The sequence below is a fragment of the Podarcis erhardii genome (genome assembly GCF_964252035.2).
Source record: "Podarcis erhardii genome assembly, chromosome: 18".
NCBI classification, from domain to species: Eukaryota; Metazoa; Chordata; class Lepidosauria; order Squamata; family Lacertidae; genus Podarcis; species Podarcis erhardii.
Genome location: NC_138516.1, coordinates 8,072,323 through 8,095,412, shown reverse-complemented (window position 1 = coordinate 8,095,412; position 23,090 = coordinate 8,072,323). Strand labels below are relative to the sequence as shown.

The window sequence follows — 23,090 nt, the reverse complement described above, 5'->3', positions numbered from 1 at the left end:
TCCTTTGGCAATCCTCACAGAACTTCTAGCCCAATGGTTGCCATTAATTTGATTGGAATTAATTTTATAATGAAATCATTTTAGAATGTTTTATTGTTTTAATGTTGTTAGCCGCTCTGAGCCCGGATTCGGCTGGGGAGGGCGGGATATAAATGAAATTATTATTATTATTATTATTATTATTATTATTATTATTATTATTATTCCTGGTTCTCCTTGTACCGCCTGCAACTTTATTTCTGCTGTTTTTAAAGATGTGCCTGCAAATCTCCCTGGGACGATATACGTGGAAGGTGAGGTCACAAATTAATAAATAACAAGTGGCAGAGTCTTAAACGGAGGCAGTGACTTCACGGGCAAAAGCCCAGAGGTAATTGTCGGAGTAGCTGCCTGCCAGGCAAGGGAGCAGGCAGAATCACAAAATCACAGCGTTGCAGAGTTGGAAGGAACCCTAAGGGTCATGTAGTCCAAACCCCCTGCAATGCAGGGATCTTTTGCCTGATGTGGGGCTTGAACCCACAACCCTGAAATTAACGAGTCTCACGCTCCACCGACTGAGCAAGGCAAAAAAAGAGAAGAGTTATGGAGGAGGGTACTTGCAAAGCACACAGCTCAGAAATAACACAACACACGCAAACAAAACGGGGACTTTAACCTTGCAGGCGTTTCCATTCTCTGTTGTGAAACTTAACACACGCAACTTATACAGGGTGAGTCTTTTAAAAGAGGCCCCCTGCAACATGTGTACTCTGTATCCACGGGGCCTCTTTGAAAGGACTCACCCTGTATTTCTAGGCCTTATAGCTTTGCCAAAGCTAGCTGTGGGCTCTAGAATTACCCAGAAGAGGATAAACGACCCTGGACGGTTATGTCCAGTCAAAGGTGACTGTGGGGTTGCGGCGCTCATCTCGTTTTCAGGCCGAGGGAGCCGGCGTTTGTCCGCAGACAGCTTTCCGGGTCATGTGGCCAGCAGGACTACACCGCTTCTGGCGCAACAGGACACCGTGACAACCTTCTGGCCACAGCGGTACCTATTTATCTACTTGCACTGGCGTGCTTTCGAACTGCTAGGTTTGCAGGAGCTGGGACAGAGCAACAGGAGCTCACCAGTGTTGCACGGATTCGAACCGCCAACCTTCCAATCGGCAAGCCCAAGAAGCTTAGGCCACAGCACCACCCGCGTCCCTAGAAGGGGATAATGGAAACTTTCATTGTCAACAGCTAAGGGCGAAGCTCTTCTGTATTTAAGCTGGCATATCCAGAATGCTGGAGGGAGGGGAGACGGGGTGCAGGATCCACAAAAGGAGAACTATGCACAGTAATCTGACATCGGAAATGGCACATTATCCAGAAACCAGAACACGAACATTTCAGTCCACCAGGTCACTCTGTTCCTGATCTTATCTGAAGGCATCCGCCCTAGAACAAGAGAACTTTGGCGTAAGGGTGCTGAATCAAAACCTCTATTTCCCCCCATTTGTGTCAGAAAAAAAAAGACAATGGCTTTCTGCCTTGCTATGAAGGTTAATTTCCTTAGCAATACTACTCAGGATGCATTATTACCTATGACTGCTGTTGCAAAGGGCCATTTTGCCTCTATTTATGCTCCAAAATATGGTCTGAAGCTCAACATCAAAAAAACGAAGATCATGGCCACTGGGCCCATCACCTCCTGGCAGATAGAAGGGGAAGGAATGGAGGCAGTGAGAGATTTGTCTTTCTTGGGCTCCATGATCACTGCAGATGGTGACAGCAGTCACGAAATTAAAAGACGCCTGCTCCTTGGGAGAAAGGAGATGGCAAACCTAGACAGCATCGTAAAAAGCAGAGACATCACCTTACCAACAAAGGTCCGTATAGTTAAAGCTATGGTTTTCCCAGTAGTGATGTATGGAAGTGAGAGCTGGACCATCAAGAAGGCTGATCGCCGAAGAATTGATGCTTTTGAATTCTGGTGCTGGAGGAGACTCCTGAGAGTCCCATGGGCTGCAAGAAGATCAAACGTATCCATTCAGAAGGAAAGCTGGACCATAAAGAAGGCTGATCGCCGAAGAATTGATGCTTTTGAATTCTGGTGCTGGAGGAGACTCCTGAGAGTCCCATGGGCTGCAAGAAGATCAAACATATCCATTTGGAACGAAAGCAGCCCTGAGTGCTCACTGGAAGGACAGATCCTGAAGCTGAGGCTCCAATACTTTGGCCACCTCATGAGAAGAGAAGACTCCCTGGAAAAGACCCTGATGTTGGGAAAGATGGAGGGCGCAAGGAGAAGGGGACAGAGGACGAGATGGTTGGATAGTGTTCTGGAAGCTACCAGCATGAGTTTGACCAAACTGCGGGAGGTAGTGGAAGACAGGAGGGCCTGGTATGCTCTGGTCCAGGGGGTCACAAAGAGTCGGACACGACTAAATGACTAAACAACAACAAATGCTCTAACTGAACTACCACAGAGTGTACCTTTTGCATTCCATTGCCAGCTAACTCCAACCTTTACACTAGTGTTAGAAACGCAGGTATATAAGCTATTCTCTGCATGCTCCTTGAATAGAGATGAAGCTTGCTTCAATTTTTTTCTACTAGCCTAATGTCTCTCACTTAAAATTGTGGTTGCCTTTTTATGTAGAAAAGCAATCACCAGTAAATCATCAGTGAATGTCTCGAGCCTAACTACTCTGACCTTGGTGACTTTCCCACACTATCATCGGTTGCATTTTTGTTCTAAAAATATGAAGAGCACATAGCAGAAAGTGGTGTAAATAATGGGGTCAGTTCTGTCAAGCAATGAACATTTAATACAAAACTTTATGCAGAATGCTTTGGTTTAAGAAGAGACCTCCAGAACGGATTAACTTCGTAAACCAAGGTACCACTATACATACTACTCTATACAGTGGTGCCCCGCAAGACGAATGCCTCGCAAGATGGAAAACTCGCTAGACGAAAGAGTTTTCTGTTTTGGAGGTGCTTCGCAAAACGAATTTCCTATGGGCTTGCTTCGCAAGACGAAAATGTCTTGCGAGTTCCTGCGGGTTTTTTCCCCTTTCCCTCCCCTTTTTCTAAGCTGCTAAGCCGCTTATCTGCTTATCCGCTAAGCCGATACGCCACTAAATGCCGCTAATAGCGATAATCCGCTAAGCCGTCAATGGGCTTGCTTCGCAAGACGAAAAAACTGCTAGACGAAGAGACTCGCGGAACGGATTCTTTTCATCTTGCACAGAGGGACATTCTGAGTAAATAGCACTTGCAAAGAGAGGCGAGAGAGAAGAGGAACTGAGAGGGGCGGTGATGGAGGACCACAGCATGCTTGGAGTTCGATTCCCATCAGCGCAGAGGGGCTGGTGTGATGAGAGCTTCGGCCGAAACATCAGGAAGGCCCCAGGTCGGCACAGAACCGCCTTCTCAGCCTCCTGCACCGATGGAACCTCAAAGGGCAATGCGGATAAGCTGTTTTTTGGGGGTAGTTTCAATTCTTCCTCTTTCTCTCTGTCAGATCTCGCTTTTCCAGAAGCGGAAAGAAAACCTGGTTCTGAAGGCCTGTCCGAAGAAGCAATAATAGAGCGAAGCTGATTCACTGGCGGCAGCGCTCACAGCCCCCCCCCCATGCGCCAGGCGATGGACAAGGGAGGCGAACGTCTCCATCCAGGCGTTTATCCAAGATTGCCTAAAGAGGCAGAAAAATCCCACGGGGCTGACGCTCAGCAGATGCCGGAACAAGCTGGGAGATCTGGGAACTGCCTTCCATCTAAACCCCCCTGATAGCTGCTGCCAGTCCGTGAAGACAATATCGAATGAGATGGACCAACGCTCTGGCTTGGCGTGCGGTGGATTTCCTGCCCTAAATGGTGACAGGCCACAGCTCGGACACCTGCCTTGCATGTAGAAGGTCCCCTCCCAATGTTTAATCCTCTGCGGATCGGGCCAGGAACATTCCTGGAGCGATGCTGCCAATCAGTGTAGACAATAGAGAAGCAGAAGGACTAGTGGCCTGTATAAGGGAGCTCCCTATCTACCGTATTTTTCGCACTATAAGACGCACCAGACCACAAGACGCACCTAATTTTTGGAGGAGGAAAACAAGAAAAAAAATATTCTGAATCTCAGAAGCCAGAACAGCAAGAGGGATTGCTGCGCAGTGAAAGCAGCAATCCCTCTTGCTGTTCTGGCTTCTGGGATAGCTGCGCAGCCTGCATTCGCTCCATAAGACGCACACACATTTCCCCTTACTTTTTAGGAGGGAAAAGGTGAGTCTTATAGAGCAAAAAATACGGTAGCTTACATACCTAAGTTTCTAACATTGCTAGCAACGTCTGAAGGGCCACAGGCGCCTGAGGAAACATGGGTTGCCTCAACTGTCTGCAAAGTGCTCGGCCCGGGCAAGCCTCAACAGCACTGCACTGTTTTCCTAGGCTGGCAAGGACGTGGCAAGGCTTGTTCACCAGAAACACAGGCAGACAGGCTGCAGGTACAAGCATAGGGTACATCCTGGAAAAGGACACCTGAGGTGTCAAAGGCCAGGGTAAAGAGGTGCCCCATCAGTCTTTGCTGAAAGCTGTTCAGTGAAAGAGGCAGCTCTGTGGGGAAGGCGTTCCACACCTCAGCCTACACAACTGAGGTTATCCTGATTGCATTTCCCGGATTTGGAGGACAGGGGCCTGTCAGGGCTAGTCTAGAGTCCCAGGCAAGCCGATCCCTAAACCCAGAGCTGCAGCAGCTGCTCACTTAGCTCAGATATAAGTTGTTGGGAGGGACGCGGGGTGGCGCTGTGGGTTAAACCACAGAGCCTAGGACTTGCCGATCAGAAGGTCGGCGGTTTGAATCCCAGCAATGACGGGATGACCTCCCGTTGCTCGGTCCCTGCTCCTGCCAACCTAGCAGTTCAAAAGCACGTCAAAGTGCCAAGTAGATAAATAGGTACCGCTCTGGCGAGAAGGTAAACGGCGTTTCCGTGCACTGCTCTGGTTTGCCAGAAGCGGCTTAGTCCTGCTGGCCACATGACCCGGAAGCTGTACGCCGGCGAGATGAGCACCGCAACCCCAGAGTCGGCCACGACTGGACCTAATGGTCAGGGGTCCCTTTACCTTTACCTAAGTTGTTGGGAGCTAAGGACCTGGGCAAAGGAAGGAAACCACAGCCAGCAAAGCAGGAGGAGACGCTGCTGGAGTTTACACCTGCACAGCCAATCCAGAGGGTTCATGCTGCCTGGCCAATTACAGAAGCAGATACTGCACAAAGGGAAAAGGCACTCTGCTGGAATACAACTCCCATCATGTCTAACCACTGACTGGGAGTTGTAGTCCCAGAAACATCTGGAGGGCACCCAAGTTAATCACCCTTGTTCTTGAGGATACCGGCCCAATACTACTGGGGAGAAACTGCTGCCCAGGAGACCACTTTGAACAACCCACGAGCACGACAATATCCAACCACGCAAGATGCCTCCAGAGGATGCAGTCGCATTTTCTATAGCTTGCGAGCCAGTGGGTTTGTTGAGCTCCAATCTATATTCCAGCTCTCGTTTATTTTTGCCATTTCTGGTTATTCCCTGGAAGGCGATTCTCTCAAGTGCACCCCACCACTGAAAAGCGCCGGAAAGTGAAGCTGGGAAGACACTGGCGGGGAGATGCCCTTCCTTGCAACATCACAGAGGAAGACATCCCTGGCCCAGACAAGGCACAAAAAGAAACCTAGAGAGACTCACAAGGGGAGAGGGTGCAGGAGAAGGGCCCACCTAACTGTTTCTGCCCAGGCTGTCGCCCAAAGCACCTTCTGACAGTCCTGAGAGGGAATCCGGAACTGCTCCTCCTGCCTGAGGAAACAACTCTGACAGACAAGGGGCACCTATCACCACCCTGCAAGTACACATCTGAACATGGGAGTTGAGCCAGCCAGTGGCAGACCACAATATTTGCAAATCGCTCCAACCTCCTTACCTCCGATGGCTGTCCTGTGGGACCCCCATAGTCAGTCTTGGAGCTCCAACTTTTATGACAGAAACACCAACAGATGGCTGTTTTTACCATGCATTTTTCAGACGTACAAACCATTTCCCCTTCGAAGGCCACATAACCCCAGGGGAAAGGGCAATCCGCTGTAGGTCAGAGCCAGCAGTGAGAGACAGGGGGCTGGGGCTTATGCAGGCATGGCCAAACCTGGCCCTCCAGCTGTTTTGGAACTACAACTCCCATCATCCGTAGCTAACAGGACCAGTGGCCAGGGATGATGGGAATTGTAGTCTCAAAACAGCTGGAGGGCCATGTTTGGTCATGCCTGGCCTAATGTGTGCACCCATCCCAGCTGTTTTGGGACTACAACTCCCATCATCCGTAGCTAACAGGACCAGTGGCCAGGGATGATGGGAATTGTAGTCTCAAAACAGCTGGAGGGCCATGTTTGGTCATGCCTGGCCTAATGTGTGCACCCATCCCAGCTGTTTTGGGACTACAACTCCCATCATCCGTAGCTAACAGGACCAGTGGCCAGGGATGATGGGAATTGTAGTCTCAAAACAGCTGGAGGGCTATGTATGGTCATGCCTGGCCTAATGTGTGCACCCATCCCTTCCTGCCTTTCCGCATCCAGTTCTCCCACCTCTTTAGAATTACGCAGAGGGCAGCATGTATCCTCCTAGGCCAGAGGTTCCCAACGCTTGCTGTAATAAGAACGTAATAGCCAGCCTGCTAGATCAGGCCAAAGGGGCGGGGGCATCGAGACCGGCATCATCTTCTCACATTGGCCAAGCAGACAGCCCCATGGGAAGCCCATAAGCATGACCTGAGTGCGAGAGCAACTCTCCCCACTTCTGAGTTCCAGCAGTGGAAAATTCCCTCCAATGGAGAAGGCAAAACGCAGCCACCGGACAAAACCCATCGACAGCATCCTCCTCCTCCAATTTGTCTAATCCTCTTTCAAAGACATTCAAGGCGGCCATCACTATGTCTTGTGGGAATGAATTCTGCAGTAGAGGTAAAAGGTTAAGGTAAAGGACCCATGGAAAGTCCAAGGGGACTCTGGGGTTGCGGCGCTCATCTTGCTTTCAGGCCGAGGAAGCTGGCGTTTGTCAAAAGACAGCTTTCCAGGTCATGTGGCCAGCAGGACTAAACCGCTTCTGGCGCAACGGGACACCGTGACGGAAACCAGAGCACACAGAAACTCCGTTTACCTTCCCGCCACAGGGGTACCTATTTATCTACTTGCGCTGGCATGCTTTCAAACTGCTAGGTTGGCAGGAGCTGGGACAGAGCAACGGGAGCTCACTGTTGCAGTGATTCAAACTGCCGACCTTCCGATCGGCAAGCCCAAGAGGCTCCGCGGTTAACACCGCAGTGCCACCCGCGTCCCTGGCATTTCCGTGCACTCTGGTTCCTGTCACGGTGTCCCACTGCGCCAGAAGCGGTTTAGTCATGCTGGTCACATGACCTGGAAAGCTGTCTGTGGACAAACGCCGGCTCCCTCGGCCTGAAAGCGAGATGAGCGTTGCAACCCCAGTCGCCTTTGACTGGACGTAACCGTCCAGGGGTCCTTTACTTTATTCCGCAGTAACGTGCTACGATTCTTGAGAGTCCCATGGACTGCAAGAAGATCCAACCTCTCCATTCTGAAGGAAATCAGCCCTGAGTGCTCACTGCAAGGACAGATCCTGAAGCTGAGGCTCCAATACTTTGGCCACCTCATGAGAAGAGAAGACTCCCTGGAAAAGACCCTGATGTTGGGAAAGATGGAGGGCGCAAGGAGAAGGGGATGACAGAGGACAAGATGGTGGGGCAGTGCTCTCAAAGCTACCAGCATGAGTTTGACTAAACTGCGGGAGGCAGTGGAAGACAGGAGTGCCTGGCATGCTCTGGTCCAGGGGATCTCGAAGAGTCGGACACGACTAAACGACTAAACAACAACAATGTTCTACAAAGACACAACTACACTCAATTTTTGTAGGCATAGGCCCACCCTCACCCCCAAACCCTCTCCCACCCCCCCAAAAAACCCCAACACTCACTTTTTAACATTGGCCTCCCCGTTGGGGATCCTCCGCAGCTTCTTCTTCTTCAGGATCTTGACTGCTCTCCTACAGAGGGTTTCGGAGTCCAGCATCTCCTTGACCTTGCCGTAGGATCCTTCCCCAAGCAGGTCCCCCATCAGGTACTTGCCTATGAGTTTTGCCCTTTTCCGGCGGGGCTGGTAGATCACTTCTGTAGAGTCTATGCGGTGGATGAAAGTATCCATGCCCACCGAGATCAGTTCGCTTTCGACAAACATCCCCAACTGCTGGGAGTCCTCCATCGCGAATCGAAATGAGCCAAGCCTGTTTGCGTTCTACGACGACAAATGTGTGCGCGCGCCAAAGGTTTAAAAATCCACTTTCCTGGTGTGTCGGATGCTCCCTTTTTACTCCCAATTCTTTTGGGGTGGGGAAGAAGGATGTTCAGCGGAGGTAAGTAGAGAATTCCCAAAAAGATTGTACAAACGTTTTAACTTACAAATGAAAAATAAAAGCCTATGAGAACTTTTCTCTCGAGCCCACGAGGGCCCTGCAGAGATCCAGCACCTCGTTCCAATACTTATAGAGCTTCTCTTAAACAATGTGGATGGGGGAAAGCAACAAAGTTGATTTACAGTCAGCTTTAACTTCTTTTTGAAAAAAAAAAAAAATCTCGTTTTTGCTGCTCCAAGTCTTTCACATCAGGTAATGTTCTCCTGAGGAAGTCCAAGGTATTTCCCCCCCTTCCTTGAGGACCTAAGTCATCTTCTAGAATACTTCCTGCGTTTGGAAACTGAAAGCTAGTCTCTCGGAGGGTGTTCCATCGCTAGCAAGGCATGGCAGCTCCTGTTTCCAAACTGTGAGGTGAAGAATCAAGGAGCCCAAACCCACCCCTCGGCTTTGACCACTCGCGCCACCCAGGTACGACCTCCGATGAGAGTCCTCTCAGCCGTTCGGAAGCTGGAACCAAGTCTCTTTAAAGGAATTTTCAATACTGATTTCAACTGCTTCTCTTCCGCCCTTGACAAAGGATCGAGGCCTTCCGTGTCTAGTAGGTGCTACCAGGGGCATCCTTCAACCACTTAGGGTCTACCTGACACATGATGTGTCACCCCACTGCTTCAGGTATTAAGGTAGGCAGGCAGGCAGCTCAAACCCTATTCAAGTCTCCCAGAACTAAGCACCCACAAAAAAGAGAGAGAGAGGAGGGGATGGTGCTTGAGCAAGCTCTCCTGACGCAAGTTTAAGCTTACACAATTCATCCAGCTTAAGCAACTGTCTTGAAAAAAGAGGGGAGGCCTCTAATCATCCTACTCTTGGGGAACCCCTCTACCTTCAAGCTATACTGCAGCAAAGCCAGGCTTTTGAAGGCATCAGTCAGAACCGATTGATCCCATTAGTGCCAGACTCCTGACCGATCTTGCGGAGAGTAATTAAGTCCCTTTCTGAACAGACACACACCGTTCTGTTTATGTGGCCTTCCGATCTAAATAAGGAAATGCAATGTGATGTTCACAAGCCCAGAGAGTCAAGGGAAAGTTATCCTTGGCACGTGAGTTGGGAAAAGGGGTAAAAAAAAGGAATTGGGAGATTTTCCCTTAACAGGTAATTGTACCGTTCCCACAAGAGACCAAGATGCCTGTCAAACAGGTGGGGAGAATATTAACTTGGGGGGGGAGTAGACCCTTTCCTCCCAAATCCCTAATGGGACTCTTCTCTCTTTTGAAGAGCTTCAATAATCCCCAAGAATCTTCCTCTTGACAAGATTGGCACCCACAAAATTAGGGAGTCCTTATGTGGAGCTTCCTCCTCTACAGGAGGAGGGGTGGAAGGGAAATCTGTAGTATAGGAGATGCCTAGTCTCCCATGCATTCAACCCAGAGGAGGGACAGAAAGTACCTGGTTCCTTCTCAGCCAGAGAGAACTTAAGAGCTAAAAGAAAAACAAGTGCCAATTGGGACTGGGAGGCAGCTATAACAATTTCCCCCAAATTGTGGCAATTAATGAGGGCTACTTAAAGGGTGAGAGCTCTCTGCAAAGGCAAGTGGGGTGAGGAAGAGAAAACCTGACCCTAACAGAAGGGGCAACTGAAGCGAAAAAATAACACCACCACAAGGGAAGAAGAAGTAAGGGTCTTCTTCCCTTCTCAGAAGAGTTTCTAGATTGGGGAAAAAGGGGAGGGGGAAGAGGGAAGTCGATTAACGGAGACACCTCTGCTTCATGTAATACTCTTTGACTTAATTCCCTGTCACAATTTCTAACAGGAGGAATCACTAACAAAAAAGGAGGCAAGTATCCTTTCAACTCAGGATCACTCCTCCCCAACGAAAAAGGGGGTTCAATTCCTCATGGGATTCAACTTAAAAAATAATCTTTCCTCAAGAAGGGTCACTGCCTGTCACCCAAGAGTTCCCTACAACTTCTTCCCCAATCTTTTAAGAATGGGGTGGAGGAAAATAAATGTCACGCGCCCCCCCCCCAAAAAAAAGAAATAAAGAAAAAGAAAGGGTTGGGAATGGGGATTAACTAATGGACTGTCACTAATAAAAACTGGGGAAGAAACTTTCCTCCTCAAGGGGAAGAAGGGCCCTGAATTGCCAGTGGAGTCAACTAACAGAACTCCTACCAGTCGATTTGCCTTCCCTAAAGGACAGGCAACCGAACTCCCCCCCCCAAAAAAAACCCCCAACACCAAGTGTGTGCCTATATATATATATATAGACGCACACACTTTTCTCTGTTTAAATAAAAAATATAAATTATATAAAAATAGCTTCTTCCACCCTCCCCCCCTCCGCCTCCCCCCCCTGCAAGGAGAGCAACCCCACTCTCTCTCACACACACACACGGCTTAAAATGAATATGGGGAGTCTGCTGTTTATGAGGGGCAGCCTTCCCCCCCCCCCCAGGAAAAAAACCACTAGGCCCAAGCCCTGCGCTCAAGTAGCAGGGGGGGTGAGTCAGAGTCCTTTTGGGACCCCTCCCCCCTCGAGCCTGACGGGGGATAGGTGGGGGGGTTGGGGGGGCACTGCCGCACCCCAAGGGGCGGCTATTTGGGGGGCTGGCTGGCCGGCTGCTCCCCTCCCCTGACTACGTCAAAGCCGCCTCGCCCCTCTCCTTGCCTTCCTGCCGCCGCAGCTAACACGCCGCCGCCATTTTGTTTACCTCCCCCCTCCGAGCATGCGCAATCCGCGCGCTCTAGTACTGGCTAAAAAAAAAAAAAAAAAAACAAACCCCGAAGAGGACGCCCCGCCCCACCGCGGCGTCTTCTACGCTGCCATAGGTCACTTCCCCTCGTCGTTCTCGCCCGATTGGCTAAACGGCCTCCGCCTCGCCTCGCGGGAGGTGGAGGAGACGGTCGGGGATTGGGTGGTCGGCGGCGCGGGGCGGAGGGCGCGGGGTTGCCATGGGGACGCGTAAGGGGAGGCCGGCTTGGGCCCGCTCGACGTCGACGCGCGCCGGCGCCAGCCAATGGGGTTCGACCCGCCGGACGCTGCTGGACTACAACTCCCACAATCCCCGGCACGGCGCCGAGCCAGGCCGGGGCTGATGGGGGTTGTAGTTCGAGATGTCTGAGGGGAATTAAAGAGGAAGAAAAGGACACGGTGGAATAGGAGCCGAGTCTTAGGGGCCACGGGGCCCCCTCACAATAAAATATTTGAGGGGGGCCTATGGCCCCCACAAAGATGACGACCATTCCCATTCAAATGACGTGTGTGGATCAATAATGTGGGGCAAGGCTTATGTGGGTGTCCCCACCCCCCAATATTTTATTCAAGTTGGCACCCCTGAATGGTTGGCATCAGTCTGTCTGTTTAGGGAAGCTTTTAATGGTTGTTGGTTTTTTTAAACTTTTATTTTGCTTTAAACTTTTGCGGCTACATTTTAATATTTTAATGTTCCATTATTTTAATGCTGTATTTTATTTTTGTTTTTAAGTTGTAATCATTCATCTTGTTTTTATTATTGCTTGTAAGCCGCTCTGAGCCCGGCCTTGGCTGGGGAGGGCGGGGTATAAATAAAAAAATATTATTATTATTATTAAACAGGTACATATAAATATAGACAAAGGAAAATTCCTTAATAGTAATGAAAAAAACCTGCAAAAAACTTCAAAAAATATCGAAGTACATGGCACAGAACATAAGCAACTATGGGGAAGATAAAAGAAAAGGGAAAAAAAAATAGGGAAAAAAAGAAAAAGGAAGATGAGCCAAAGCAGGAAAGCTCATCTATTGTACACTTCCGTCAAGCTAACAACAGATCATTATTCTTATCAAAAATGTTTGATGCGTTACTGCATTTTAATATTTGGTTGGAAGCCGCCCAGAGTGGCTGGAGAAGCCCAGCCAAATGGGCGGGGTATAAATAAATTATTATTATTATTATTATTATTATTATTATTAAAAGACAATGCAGGACTGCGCCATTGGGAGTGAAGTCAAATTACTGGGGACTGCCAGTGGCGAATTATTGGCCTTTCCAAATTTCAGCAGCGCCTTGCGCGATGCCAAAAATCGGTGTCCTCTCTCGCTTCTTGTTCTCGTTCGCTCCATTATAGTTTACAAATTCTCGTTGACGAAGCTATTGCACTACCAAGTTTACTGTACACTTGTGAAACGTGGGCCACTTATAAACGCCATCTCCAACTCCTCAAAATCCAACTCCGTCAACGGTGCCTCCGAAAGATTTTACACATCACTTGGGAAGAAAGTCGAACTGATGCCAGTGTATTGGAAGAAGCAAAGATCACCCGTCTCAAAGTGGTGATTCTTCAACATCAACTTCGTTGGACTGGTCATGTCGTGCGGATGCCCAATGACCAAGACTCCTCTATTCCGAACTTAAAAACGGAAAGCATAATGCTGGCGGTCAACAAAAGAAGTTCAAAGACTCTAAATCTCTAAAAATGTAGTATAAACACCGGAGGAGTTAAAAGAAACTTGATCAGACTCCTACTACTTTAACAGCTGAGACCTTGGTGCTTGCGGCAGGACAGAGGTCAGCTCAGGTTGTGGCCGGTTCAGCCATCAGACAAACCGGCATGCCTGTGATTTAAGGGGGCAAATTTATTTTCCATATCTTTATTTTCTAACTCCTTCCATTTTGCCTGTAATTGTGCTTAACTTCTTTTATCTTTTTCATTAATATATTGATTTTCCAGTGTCCTCATTTCTTCCTCTAACTTTTTCATCTCTTCTTCTTGTTGTTTCCCCCCCACTTTACTGGATTCCCTAATCCTAATTCCCCTCACCACTGCTTCATTGTATCCCATATTATTGGTTGAGTACTTTGCCCCTTCTCATGAATCTCCCTTATGCCTAATAATTCTTTCCCTATCTTATTTACTGTTTGACTGTTGCTGAGGATCCTCGTATCTAACCTTCATCTTCTGGCTTTCTTATAATCTTCCTTTATTTTTAATACCATATTAACCAATGTGTTGTTGGCTACCTTTATTATTCCAGGAGGGAAGCTTCTTAGGGCTTGGAAGAGCTGTTTGAAAAACTCACAGGCACCATGTCAAAGCGGGAGTCGGAAGCAACAGTTCACCAGGCGCCAAATGAACTCTTTATTCAAAGAAACCGAACAGCTCAGGCCTAGTGGGCGCAGCGTTCCAGTAAAGGTAAAGCAATACCCTCCAACATTTTTCCAATGAAAATAGGGACGTCCCATTCCATAACGATAATTTTACTATTTACACCCCACATATCTTACTGGGTTGCTCCAGCCACTCTGGGCAGCTTCCAACATACTGTACAGTGGTGCCTCGCAAGACGAAAAGAATCCGTTCCGCGAGTCTCTTCGTCTAGCGGTTTTTTCGTCTTGCGAAGCAAGCCCATTGACATCTTAGCGGATTAGCGCTATTAGCGGTTTAGCAGCTTTTAGCGGCTTTTAGCAGCTTAGCGGATAAGCGGATTAGCGGATTAGAAAAAGGCAGGGGAAAGGGGAAAAAACCCGCAGGAACTCGCAAGACATTTTCGTCTTGCGAAGCAAGCCCATAGGAAATTCGTTTTGCGAAGCACCTCCAAAACGGAAAACCCTTTCGTCTAGCGGGTTTTCCGTCTTGCGAGGCATTCGTCTTGCGGGGCACCACTGTATATAAAAACATAATTCACCATCAGATCACATAGCATGTCCAGGGCTATAGCCTGCACCCCAAAAAAATACACACCCACTCTTTCATGGGGCCACAATGGCACAAAAACATGGTTACAAAGCACGGATCCACATGGATCCTCAGGATTTTTGCATTGAGTCACCCCAAATACACCATCAGATCACATAGCATGTCCATGGCTACAGCCTGCACCCAAAAAAACCACACATCCACTGTTTTGTGGGGCCACAATGGTGCAAAAACGTGATTACAAAGCACGGATCCACATGGATCCTCAGGATTTTTGCAGTGGGCTACCCCAAACTCACCGTCAAATCACATATCAGGTCTGTGGCCACAGCATGAACCACAAAAATAATAGATCCACTGTTTGGTTCTGATTTTTTTTCTTTCTTGTTTTCCTCCTCTAAAAACTAGGTGCGTCTTATGGAGCGAAAAATACATTAAACATTGAAAAAACAAAACTTCCCTATACAGCAGGTTTTCAACCTTTTTGAGTCCACGGATCCCTTGACCAACAACATTCTTTCTACGTTTCCCCTGTGGGGCTGAGGAGCCCAGTTATGCTACCCCTTGCCTGCAGAGCTGGCAGCCCCTCACCCCTTTTTGAACATGCTCCCTTGTGGAGTGTCTCCTCAGCCTCCTCCCCTCTTGGGGCTCCTCTGGTCAGTTGTAGGTATTGCCCTTGGTCTCTGAGCTGCCCCCCCCCCCCGCCCTAAAAAGAGGTGCCTCCTTACACTGCCCCACAGGGGCCTGGGAAGCACCCTCTGGCCAGTTCCAGAGGCACCATTCGCCTGTGGTACCCAGGGCTGCTGCAATGAACAGCTGTGCAAGCCTTTGAGAGGCAGAGATGCAAGAGGGCATCAGAGGAGGGAGGGAAGGAAAGAGGGACAGAGGCCAGTGTTGCCCACGGCACCTCTGATCGTCATTCAGGGCACCCCAGGGTGCCACGGCACACAGGTTGAAAACCACTGCTATACGGGAGTGCCTTCAGATGGCTCAGGGGTCGGATAACTCCATACCCTCCCAACACTTCTCCAATGAAAATGGGGTGTCCTAAGGATAAGTGGGACATTCCGGGATCAAATCAGAAACCGGCGCGGCTTCTCTAAATCAGGGACGTCCCAGGAAAATAGGGACACTTGGAGGGTCGGAAATCTCCCCACTGCTGAAGAGGTCAATGTGACTTCCTTTCCCAGGGAAGCCTGCCCTGGCACCAGGCCGGACGGTTCTGCAAGCGGATCCTCTGTCTGTGCAGTGTAGGAGGCTTTGCACCGGCTAAATTTAGTGCCTTTCCTACAGATCAGCAAAGCCAGGCTTTGAGCGAGAGACAGAGAGGGGTTGGCTTATGCCTGGAACCTAAGAGAAAGCTGCTAGCAAGTCCGTTCAGGGCGATGGGTGGGGAATCTCAGGCCTTGGGGCCCCAAATGCAGATTTCCAAGTCGACCTGACCTTCCAGATTCTTGCTGTAACACAGACCACACCCCTTCTCTGAAGCTACACCCCTCTGAGGCCACACCCCTCACCAAAGCCTTGCTTTACACATTCCTCGAGTGTTTTTGCCTGACCAAACTGTCCTGGCATACCTCTGATAATGCCTCTAGCCTGTTAGGATGGCAGATGGAGAAGGGTGATGTTGTAAGAAAAATACGGTTGATATGCGGAGATACAAAAGCCATCTTCAAATCTCTAAAGCAGAGCTTTCCAAACTTTGGTGCACTTTATAAATGTGCATCATTTCATGATGCCGTAATTCAGTTTTCTGGGACGCGGGTGGCGCTGTGGGTTAAACCACAGAGCCTAGAGCTTGCCGATCAGAAGGTTGGCGGTTCGAATCCCCGCGATGACGGGGTGAGCTCCCGTTGCTCTGTCCCAGCTCCTGCCAACCTAGCAGTTCGAAAGCACATCAGAGTGCAAGTAGATCAATAGGTACCGCTCCAGCGGGAAGGTAAACGGCGTTTCCGTGCGCTGCTCTGGTTCACCAGAAGCGGCTTTGTCATGCTGGCCACATGACCCGGAAGCTGAACACCGGCTCCCTTGGCCAGTAAAGCGAGATGAGCACCGCGACCCCAGAGTCAGTCATGACTGGACCTAATGGTCAGGGGTCCCTTTACTTTTAGACTTGGAAGATACCTCGAGGGTCATCTGTTGAACCCTCTGCAGTGCAGGAATCCTTTTCCCCCAAAGTAGCCCACGCCCCTGCATTTAAGAGTCTCACGCTGTACCAACTAAGCTACCCTGCAGGCAATTGTTCCCTGCTCCATCCCTGGAAGGAGGAACGGCTCCTCACCTTTCCTGCACATTTCTGGGTCGTTCCACTAGGAAGCAGCAGAGGCATGCAGAACCAGCGCTGCTGGTGTAAATGACATATCTCAGCGTTTAGGAGAGGCAAAGTGAGGGAGAAAGTGGCTGCCTTCAGAAAGACCTTTGTCCCATCTCTCTGACGTTTCCTCAGCAGCTAACTTCCCCCAGAAAGAGCCTGTCGGATGAGGCCAACAGTGACCCACCGAGCCCAGTATTCTGTTCTCACAGCGGCTGACCGATGCAACAGGACCTGAGCATCCTTCTGGCCGTTTCCAGCAATTGATACTCACCTCCCCATTATGACTATTCTATCCTCACAACAACACTGCAGGGCAGCTCAGGCTGAGGGAGACTGGTCCCTGCGTGAGCTTCTCCCGTGGCTAAGGATCCCAACTCTGCTCTGTCCCGGGTCCCAAGCCTGTTTGCCACTATATGCCATAGCTGTCAACTTACAGATTTTAAAATAAGGGACCAGCAGCCTCAATAACAAGGGATCAGCAGCCAAAATAAGGGATTTTCCAAGCACAGGTATGTTCGACTTCTGAGCCCCTCTGAGCCAAAGGCAGAAAGCCCAGCCAGCAGCCAAGCGAAGCCTCAAGCGATGGTTCCCACAGCGCAGCAACCCGGCAAAGGGGATGCAGCAAGGAAAACCACCGTCACCTCTCCGCTGGGAAGTGCTGAGCAAAGGCGAGTCCTCAGGCAAGGCGGCCGATTGGATCGGCACAAGGCATGCAAGCTCCACCCCCCAGTCGTTCTTAGACTCCTTATGGGGTGAGCAACGCAGCCAAGCAACACAGCTGGAGCCTCCCTCCTCCCCGGCCGGCAGGGAGGGAGGGAGGGAGGGAGAGGAGCTGCGTCCTTTGAAACCCGGGAAATTTAAGGAACATCATCAATAAGGGACAGCAGCAGGAGACACAGCACTGGGATAAGGGACTTTCCCGCCAAATAAGGGACGGTTGACAGCTATGCTATATGCACAGCACTGCTAACTCTCCCTTTAAGATCGCTGCTTGCGAGTGGTGCAATGACCCATTTTATTAATTTTTTTGCAGCGAATGTTGGCCTCCAGTTTGAGAATCCTGGAAAGGGCCCACCCAGCTACTGGGAAGTTCTTCCTTGCAGGGGAAGCCGGTTCCCAGAAGGGGGTGGGTGGGGGAGGCTGGATCGATTGAGCTGGGCCTGCATCGCTGGAGAAACCTGAGCGCTCAAGAGAGTTGGTGCCGGTGGCGAGAGCCTCTGCTGAGGCTGCTCCTGGGTTGGTTTGCATCTGCTGCAGCCGGCCAAATCCCCCCTTCCTCCACCCAAGAGCCAGTCTGTCTGTCTCTCGCAAGAGGACGCCGTGTCCCGCAGAAAACCCTTGACAGCTGCCCTGGCAGAACGGAAGGCCGGCAAGCTCTGAAGTGGCTTCCCCAGATAGATTTTGGAGAAACACAGCAGCGGAGAACACTTTGAGAGAAGCAGTGACGTTCTTATCACCAGGAGTGCCGGCTTGGCCCTGCGGCCCTGGGTACCCGGGGCTGTGGGTGCAACACAGCTGTTGTATTGCCCTTTTCCCTTATGGGGTACCCAAGAGCCCATATAGAGTCCTTACATAGGTTCCCTATTGGTAGGAGAAGATAACAGAGGCCAACCAGAGAATATTGAGAAGCAAAGCTGCTAGTAAGCTTGATCTTTATTGATCTGTTGCAACAGGGTGCTCCCCTCACACGCAGGAGAAACCCAGAACAATGGCGCGCAAGGTGCCATCCTATAGATCAAGACCACCCCCAGAATCATCATGCATACATCACAGAAGGGGTGTAACCTAAGACCACCCCCCAGATACATCACACCTATATCACAGAAAAGGCAGTCTAAAACAGAAATTTTAATGTTTTTATCCTGTCCTTGTTTATCTCCTGTCTGGCAGGTTACTTGATTAGATTTCCTGGGTAGCCTAGCCAGTCTTTTGTAATGATAAATACTTAGTTCCTGGGCCAGGTCACAGGCTCACAACCTATTCAAACACAGACATACCCTTAAGACAGGATTTGTGAGGAAAGAGACAATGGGGAAGTTTCCCACTTTGACCTTGCAGAGAAAACATTTGCTCAGTTTAGGAATCAAAATGGTTCCAGGTCGGTCTTCCTGTGCTGATCTATGTATGTGCTTGGTTGGTACGCTTATGAACATTACCATATATCTAAGACCATAAAATTCCTATCACACAGCATGCATGGCCCTGGCACCGATATTTGTGGGTGCCCAGGCCCCAGGGAGTTGCAGACCCTCCAAGTGCCCCTATTTTACAGGGATGTCCCTGACTTAGAGAAGCCCTCTCGGATTCCGAATTGATCCCTGTCCTCGGAAATCCAGCTTGCAGTTTCTGCTGTTCACGGAGGGAGAAGGAAGGACAGCAACCTTTTGGTTCAGACAATGTGGGGAATTTCCAAAGGCGTAAGGAGAAGGGAAACAGAACAAAAAAAAAATCAGGGAAGTGGCTTCTTGTAGGCCAAGCCTTCATTTCCACGACCTTAGGTCCAGTCTAGCTAAACAGTGAGCTGTGAAACAGACTGACTTGTACGTTGCTTATGAATCTTCCAGAGTATTCCCCTCCCTTGCTTATGAATATTCCAGACCGCTTGCCCTTAAACGTTCAGCTCCCATTAAAACCAGACGAGCAAGTTTCTAGTCCCCTTTACTCGCGGAGATGTAAGGACCCTTCAAGTGTCTCTCTTTTCCAGGGACAAATTCTGGATTTACAGAAGCTGTCCTGGTTTATGTTTTGATCCCAGAATGTCCCGCTTTTCCTTAGGACGTCCCTCTTTTCATCAGAGAAATGTTGGAGGGGCTGGAGTTATGTGACCCTGCTCCCCCCAAGGAGTCAAGGAGATAAGTAACTATGCAACCTTTAGAAGACATCTGAAGGCAGCCCAGTATAGGGAAGTTTTTTTTAAAAAAATGCTTAATAATATATTAAGGTAAAAAAGGTAAAGGTACCCCTGCCCGTACGGGCCAGTCTTGCCAGACTCTAGGGTTGTGCGCTCATCTCACTCTATAGGCTGGGAGCCAGCGCTGTCCGCAGACACTTCCGGGTCACATGGCCAGCGTGACAAGCTGCATCTGGCGAGCCAGCGCAGCACACGAGACACCGTTTACCTTCCCGCTGGTAAGCGGTCACTATTTATCTACTTGCACCCGGAGGTGCTTTCAAACTGCTAGGTTGGCAGGCGCTGGGACCGAACAAGGGGAGCGGGGATTCGAATCGCCGACCATGCAATCGGCAAGTCCTAGGTGCTGAGGTTTTACCCACAGCGCCCCCAATGATTTATTATGTTGGAATAATAATTATTATTATGGAATAAAAGGTAAAGAGACCCCTGACCGTTAGGTCCAGTTGTGGATGACTCTGGGGTTGTGGCGCTCATCTCGCTTTACTGGCCGAGGGAGGCGGCGTACAGCTTCCGGGTCATGTGGCCAGCATGACTAAGCCGCTTCTGGCGAACCAGAGCAGCACACGGAAACGCCGTTTACCTTCCCGCCGGAGCGGTACCTATTTATCTACTTGCGCTGGTGTGCTTTCGAACTGCTAGGTTGGCAGGAGCAGGGACTGAGCAACGTGAACCACCGACCTCCTGATCAGGAAGCCCTAGGCTCTGTGGTTTAGACCACAGCGCCACCCGCGTCCCTATTATGGAATAGGACTTCCCTATTTCCATTGGAAAAAATGTTGGAGCATATGTAAGGAGAAGCGTGTCGGTAGGATCCTGGCCCACACTCTGTTTGGCCCCCAACTCTGAAATGAGGGCAACAGCCTCTGAGAACCACAGACAAAAGTCCCATGCCATTATAGAATCACAGAATTGGAGAGTTGGAAGGGATCACGAGGAGCATCCCGTCTAGCTCCCTGCAATGCAGGAATATTTTAGCCAACGTTTACAAAAGAGGGGATTCTAAATACAGTGGTACCTCGGGTTACATACGCTTCAGGTTACAGACTCCGCTAACCCAGAAGTAGTGCTTCAGGTAAAGAACTTTGCTTCAGGATGAGAACAGAAATCGTGCTCCGGCGGTGCGGCGGCAGCGGGAGGCCCCATGAGCTAAAGTGGTGCTTCAGGTTAAGAACGGACCTCCGGAACGAATTAAGTACTTAACCCGAGGTACCACTGTATTCAAATAAAATAAAATAATATCAACAATAATAAAAGACTGCTGCCTCCTTTTGTAGCTTCTGCCACTTCCTACTGCAGCTTCAGGGCTGACAAAGGAGAAAGTGAAACTAGATATTCCGGTGAAGAATTCTGACTTCGTGTGGAGAGTAAACAAAAGGCTACTTCTGGTTCCTCAGCTTGGAAGGAGCAGGTCAGAGAAGCCAGACTTCCCAGGTAAGGGCAGAGATCAGATCGGGGATGACTTAAGACCCCCTAGTAATGGGAAGGGACGGGGGTGGCGCTGTGGTCTAAACCACAGAGCCTAGGACTTGCTGATCAGAAGGTCGGCAGTTCGGTCCCTGCTCCTGCCAACCTAGCAGTTTGAAAGCACGTCAAAGTGCAAGTACTCCGGCGGGAAGGTAAATGGCGTTTCCATGCGCTGCTCTGGTTTGCCAGAAGCGGCTTAGTCCTGCTGGCCACATGACCCGGACAGCCGGCTCCCTCGGCCAGTAAAGCAAGAGGAGCGCTGCAACCCCAGAGTCGGCCACAACTGGACCTAATGGTCAGGGGTCCCTTTACCTCTTTACCTTTTAGTAATGGGAAGTAGGACGGGATCTACTGAGAGGTCTCTGGAGGATCATAGTTCAGTGGCAGGACACCAGCCTGGAATGCAGACGGATTCAGGCAGAAGGACCCAGCCATGCTTAATTTATACTGACTCATTGTTATTGTTTTTTAATCTCTCTGTCAGTATGCACAATACTTTAACGACCCATTGTATAATGAAATAGATAAACAGCAAACTATAAATAATAATAAAATAGCAAATAATAATCCATCAACAGGTTAACTTTATTTATTTCTATTCATTTATGTACAATATTTATGGCCCACGCTTCAGTGGATGTTTTCAATCCCCGACTGGGGAAGTAATAAAAATAAATAGAGACAAACAACATTTACAAAATTTCACAAAACCACACAGGCAGGCCCGTTAACAATTCTGTCCTAAGAAAAACTACAAGGAAAAAAATTTAAATGTCCAATTTAACCTGGGTGAAAGACAAACACAAGACATTGTAATAAATTTAGTAGTAAAAACAATTCAAAAAGATTAAACAGCCAATTGTAACAATTCAGTTTTTAACTTATGGCAACAACATGCCTACTGCTGTTGCTATATGAATAATAATAATAATAATAATAATAATAATAATGTCAGCTGGAATGAATTAATCAGAATGAAATGAAATGATTAATGAACTAAGGTTTGTTTAACTATGTGGCAAGCCTGGGGAAAATTGGATGTTGTTGTTGTTGTCGTTGTTATTGGATGTTGTTGCTGCTGCTACTGCTTCCTTCCTTTCTATACCTTTTAAAGAACGGGCAAGCTACAATAATCAAAACACAACCAAAGTGCATTATTATTACTGACTACTGCTGCTGCCTAGATCAAAACAATTAAAATTCCCTGCGTGCGTTCCCTAATCTTCATTCCAAGCTCTGCGCCCCCCCCCACTCCCCTCGACCCCGCCCCATCCAGCTTAGCCACCCACTTCTATAAAGATAGCTAGATAGTAGTAATAATAATAATAATAATAATAATTTATTATTTATATCCCGCCCATCTGACTGAGTCTCCCCAGCCACTCTGATAGCTCCCAATAGATAGATAAGGGTAAAGAGTGATGACACACGTCCGGATTCCATTCGACAGCTGCCACATCCCGGGTCAGGAGCACATCCTTGTTCTCTACATCACTCCCCATGACCCTCGGTTATTCAATGGCTGGGATAGCTCAGCCGGTAAGAGCGTGAGACTCTGAATCTCAAGGTCGTGGGTTTGAGCCTCATGTTGGATTAAAAAAAAGACTCCTGCTATTGGATTACTGTATTAGATTCCTGTTATCAGATGATCTTTGGGATCACTTCTGTGAGACCACCTAAGCGCCTCCCATCTGACGCCCCGCCCCCAGTCTATTGCCAAAGGGGTCTCTCAATCTATAGAGATGGTACGTGGCGGAGAGATCGCCCCCGGCCGGAAGGCGCACGTAGTCCACAGGGGTGGGGGAAATGGCCACCCTGAACTTCAGTTCCCATAATGCCTCGCAAGGGGTTTTACTGGCCAGGGCTGATGGGAGTTGGAGTTCAACCTGCGGGCTATTCCATGTATACTTGGGGTTTACCATATATAATCAGGCTTCCTCAAACTTGGCCCTCCAGATGTTTTAGGTCTACAACTCCCATTATCCCTAGCTAGCAGGACCAGTGGTCAGGGATGATGGGAATTGTAGTCTCAAAACATCTGGAGTTTGAGGAAGCCTATATAGAATAACAATGTAGATTATTACTCTATAACATATTATAGATATGTCGCCAGATGTCAAAGGAATAAACAACTACCTGACTTTTAGAAGACATCTGAAGGCAGCCATGTTTAGGGAAGCTTTTAATATTTGATGAATTATTGTATTTTAATATTTTGTTGGAAGCCCCACACAGTCCCTGGGATAGGCGGGATATGAACAAAATATTATTACAGTATTACTATTATTACATATTA

General features: G+C 49.0%; 2 protein-coding genes across 3 annotated transcripts in view; one reads left to right on the top strand and one right to left on the bottom strand.

Moving 5' to 3' along the window:
• The window catches only part of STK11 (serine/threonine kinase 11), a 64,626-nt gene extending 53,864 nt beyond the window's left edge, over window positions 1-10,762 (bottom strand). For both annotated transcript variants that reach the window (XM_081846305.1, XM_081846306.1), the window contains exon 1: window positions 7,991-10,762. In XM_081846305.1, coding sequence (XP_081702431.1) covers window positions 7,991-8,274 — 284 coding nt within the window. In that variant the 5' untranslated portion in view covers window positions 8,275-10,762. The remainder of the gene's footprint in view (window positions 1-7,990) is intronic.
• Window positions 10,763-20,607: 9,845 nt separating this feature from the next.
• SBNO2 (strawberry notch homolog 2) overlaps window positions 20,608-23,090 on the top strand; it is a 107,704-nt gene continuing 105,221 nt past the window's right edge. The window contains exon 1 of the mRNA XM_081846029.1: window positions 20,608-20,761. The gene's annotated coding sequence lies outside the window, so the exon portion shown is untranslated. The remainder of the gene's footprint in view (window positions 20,762-23,090) is intronic.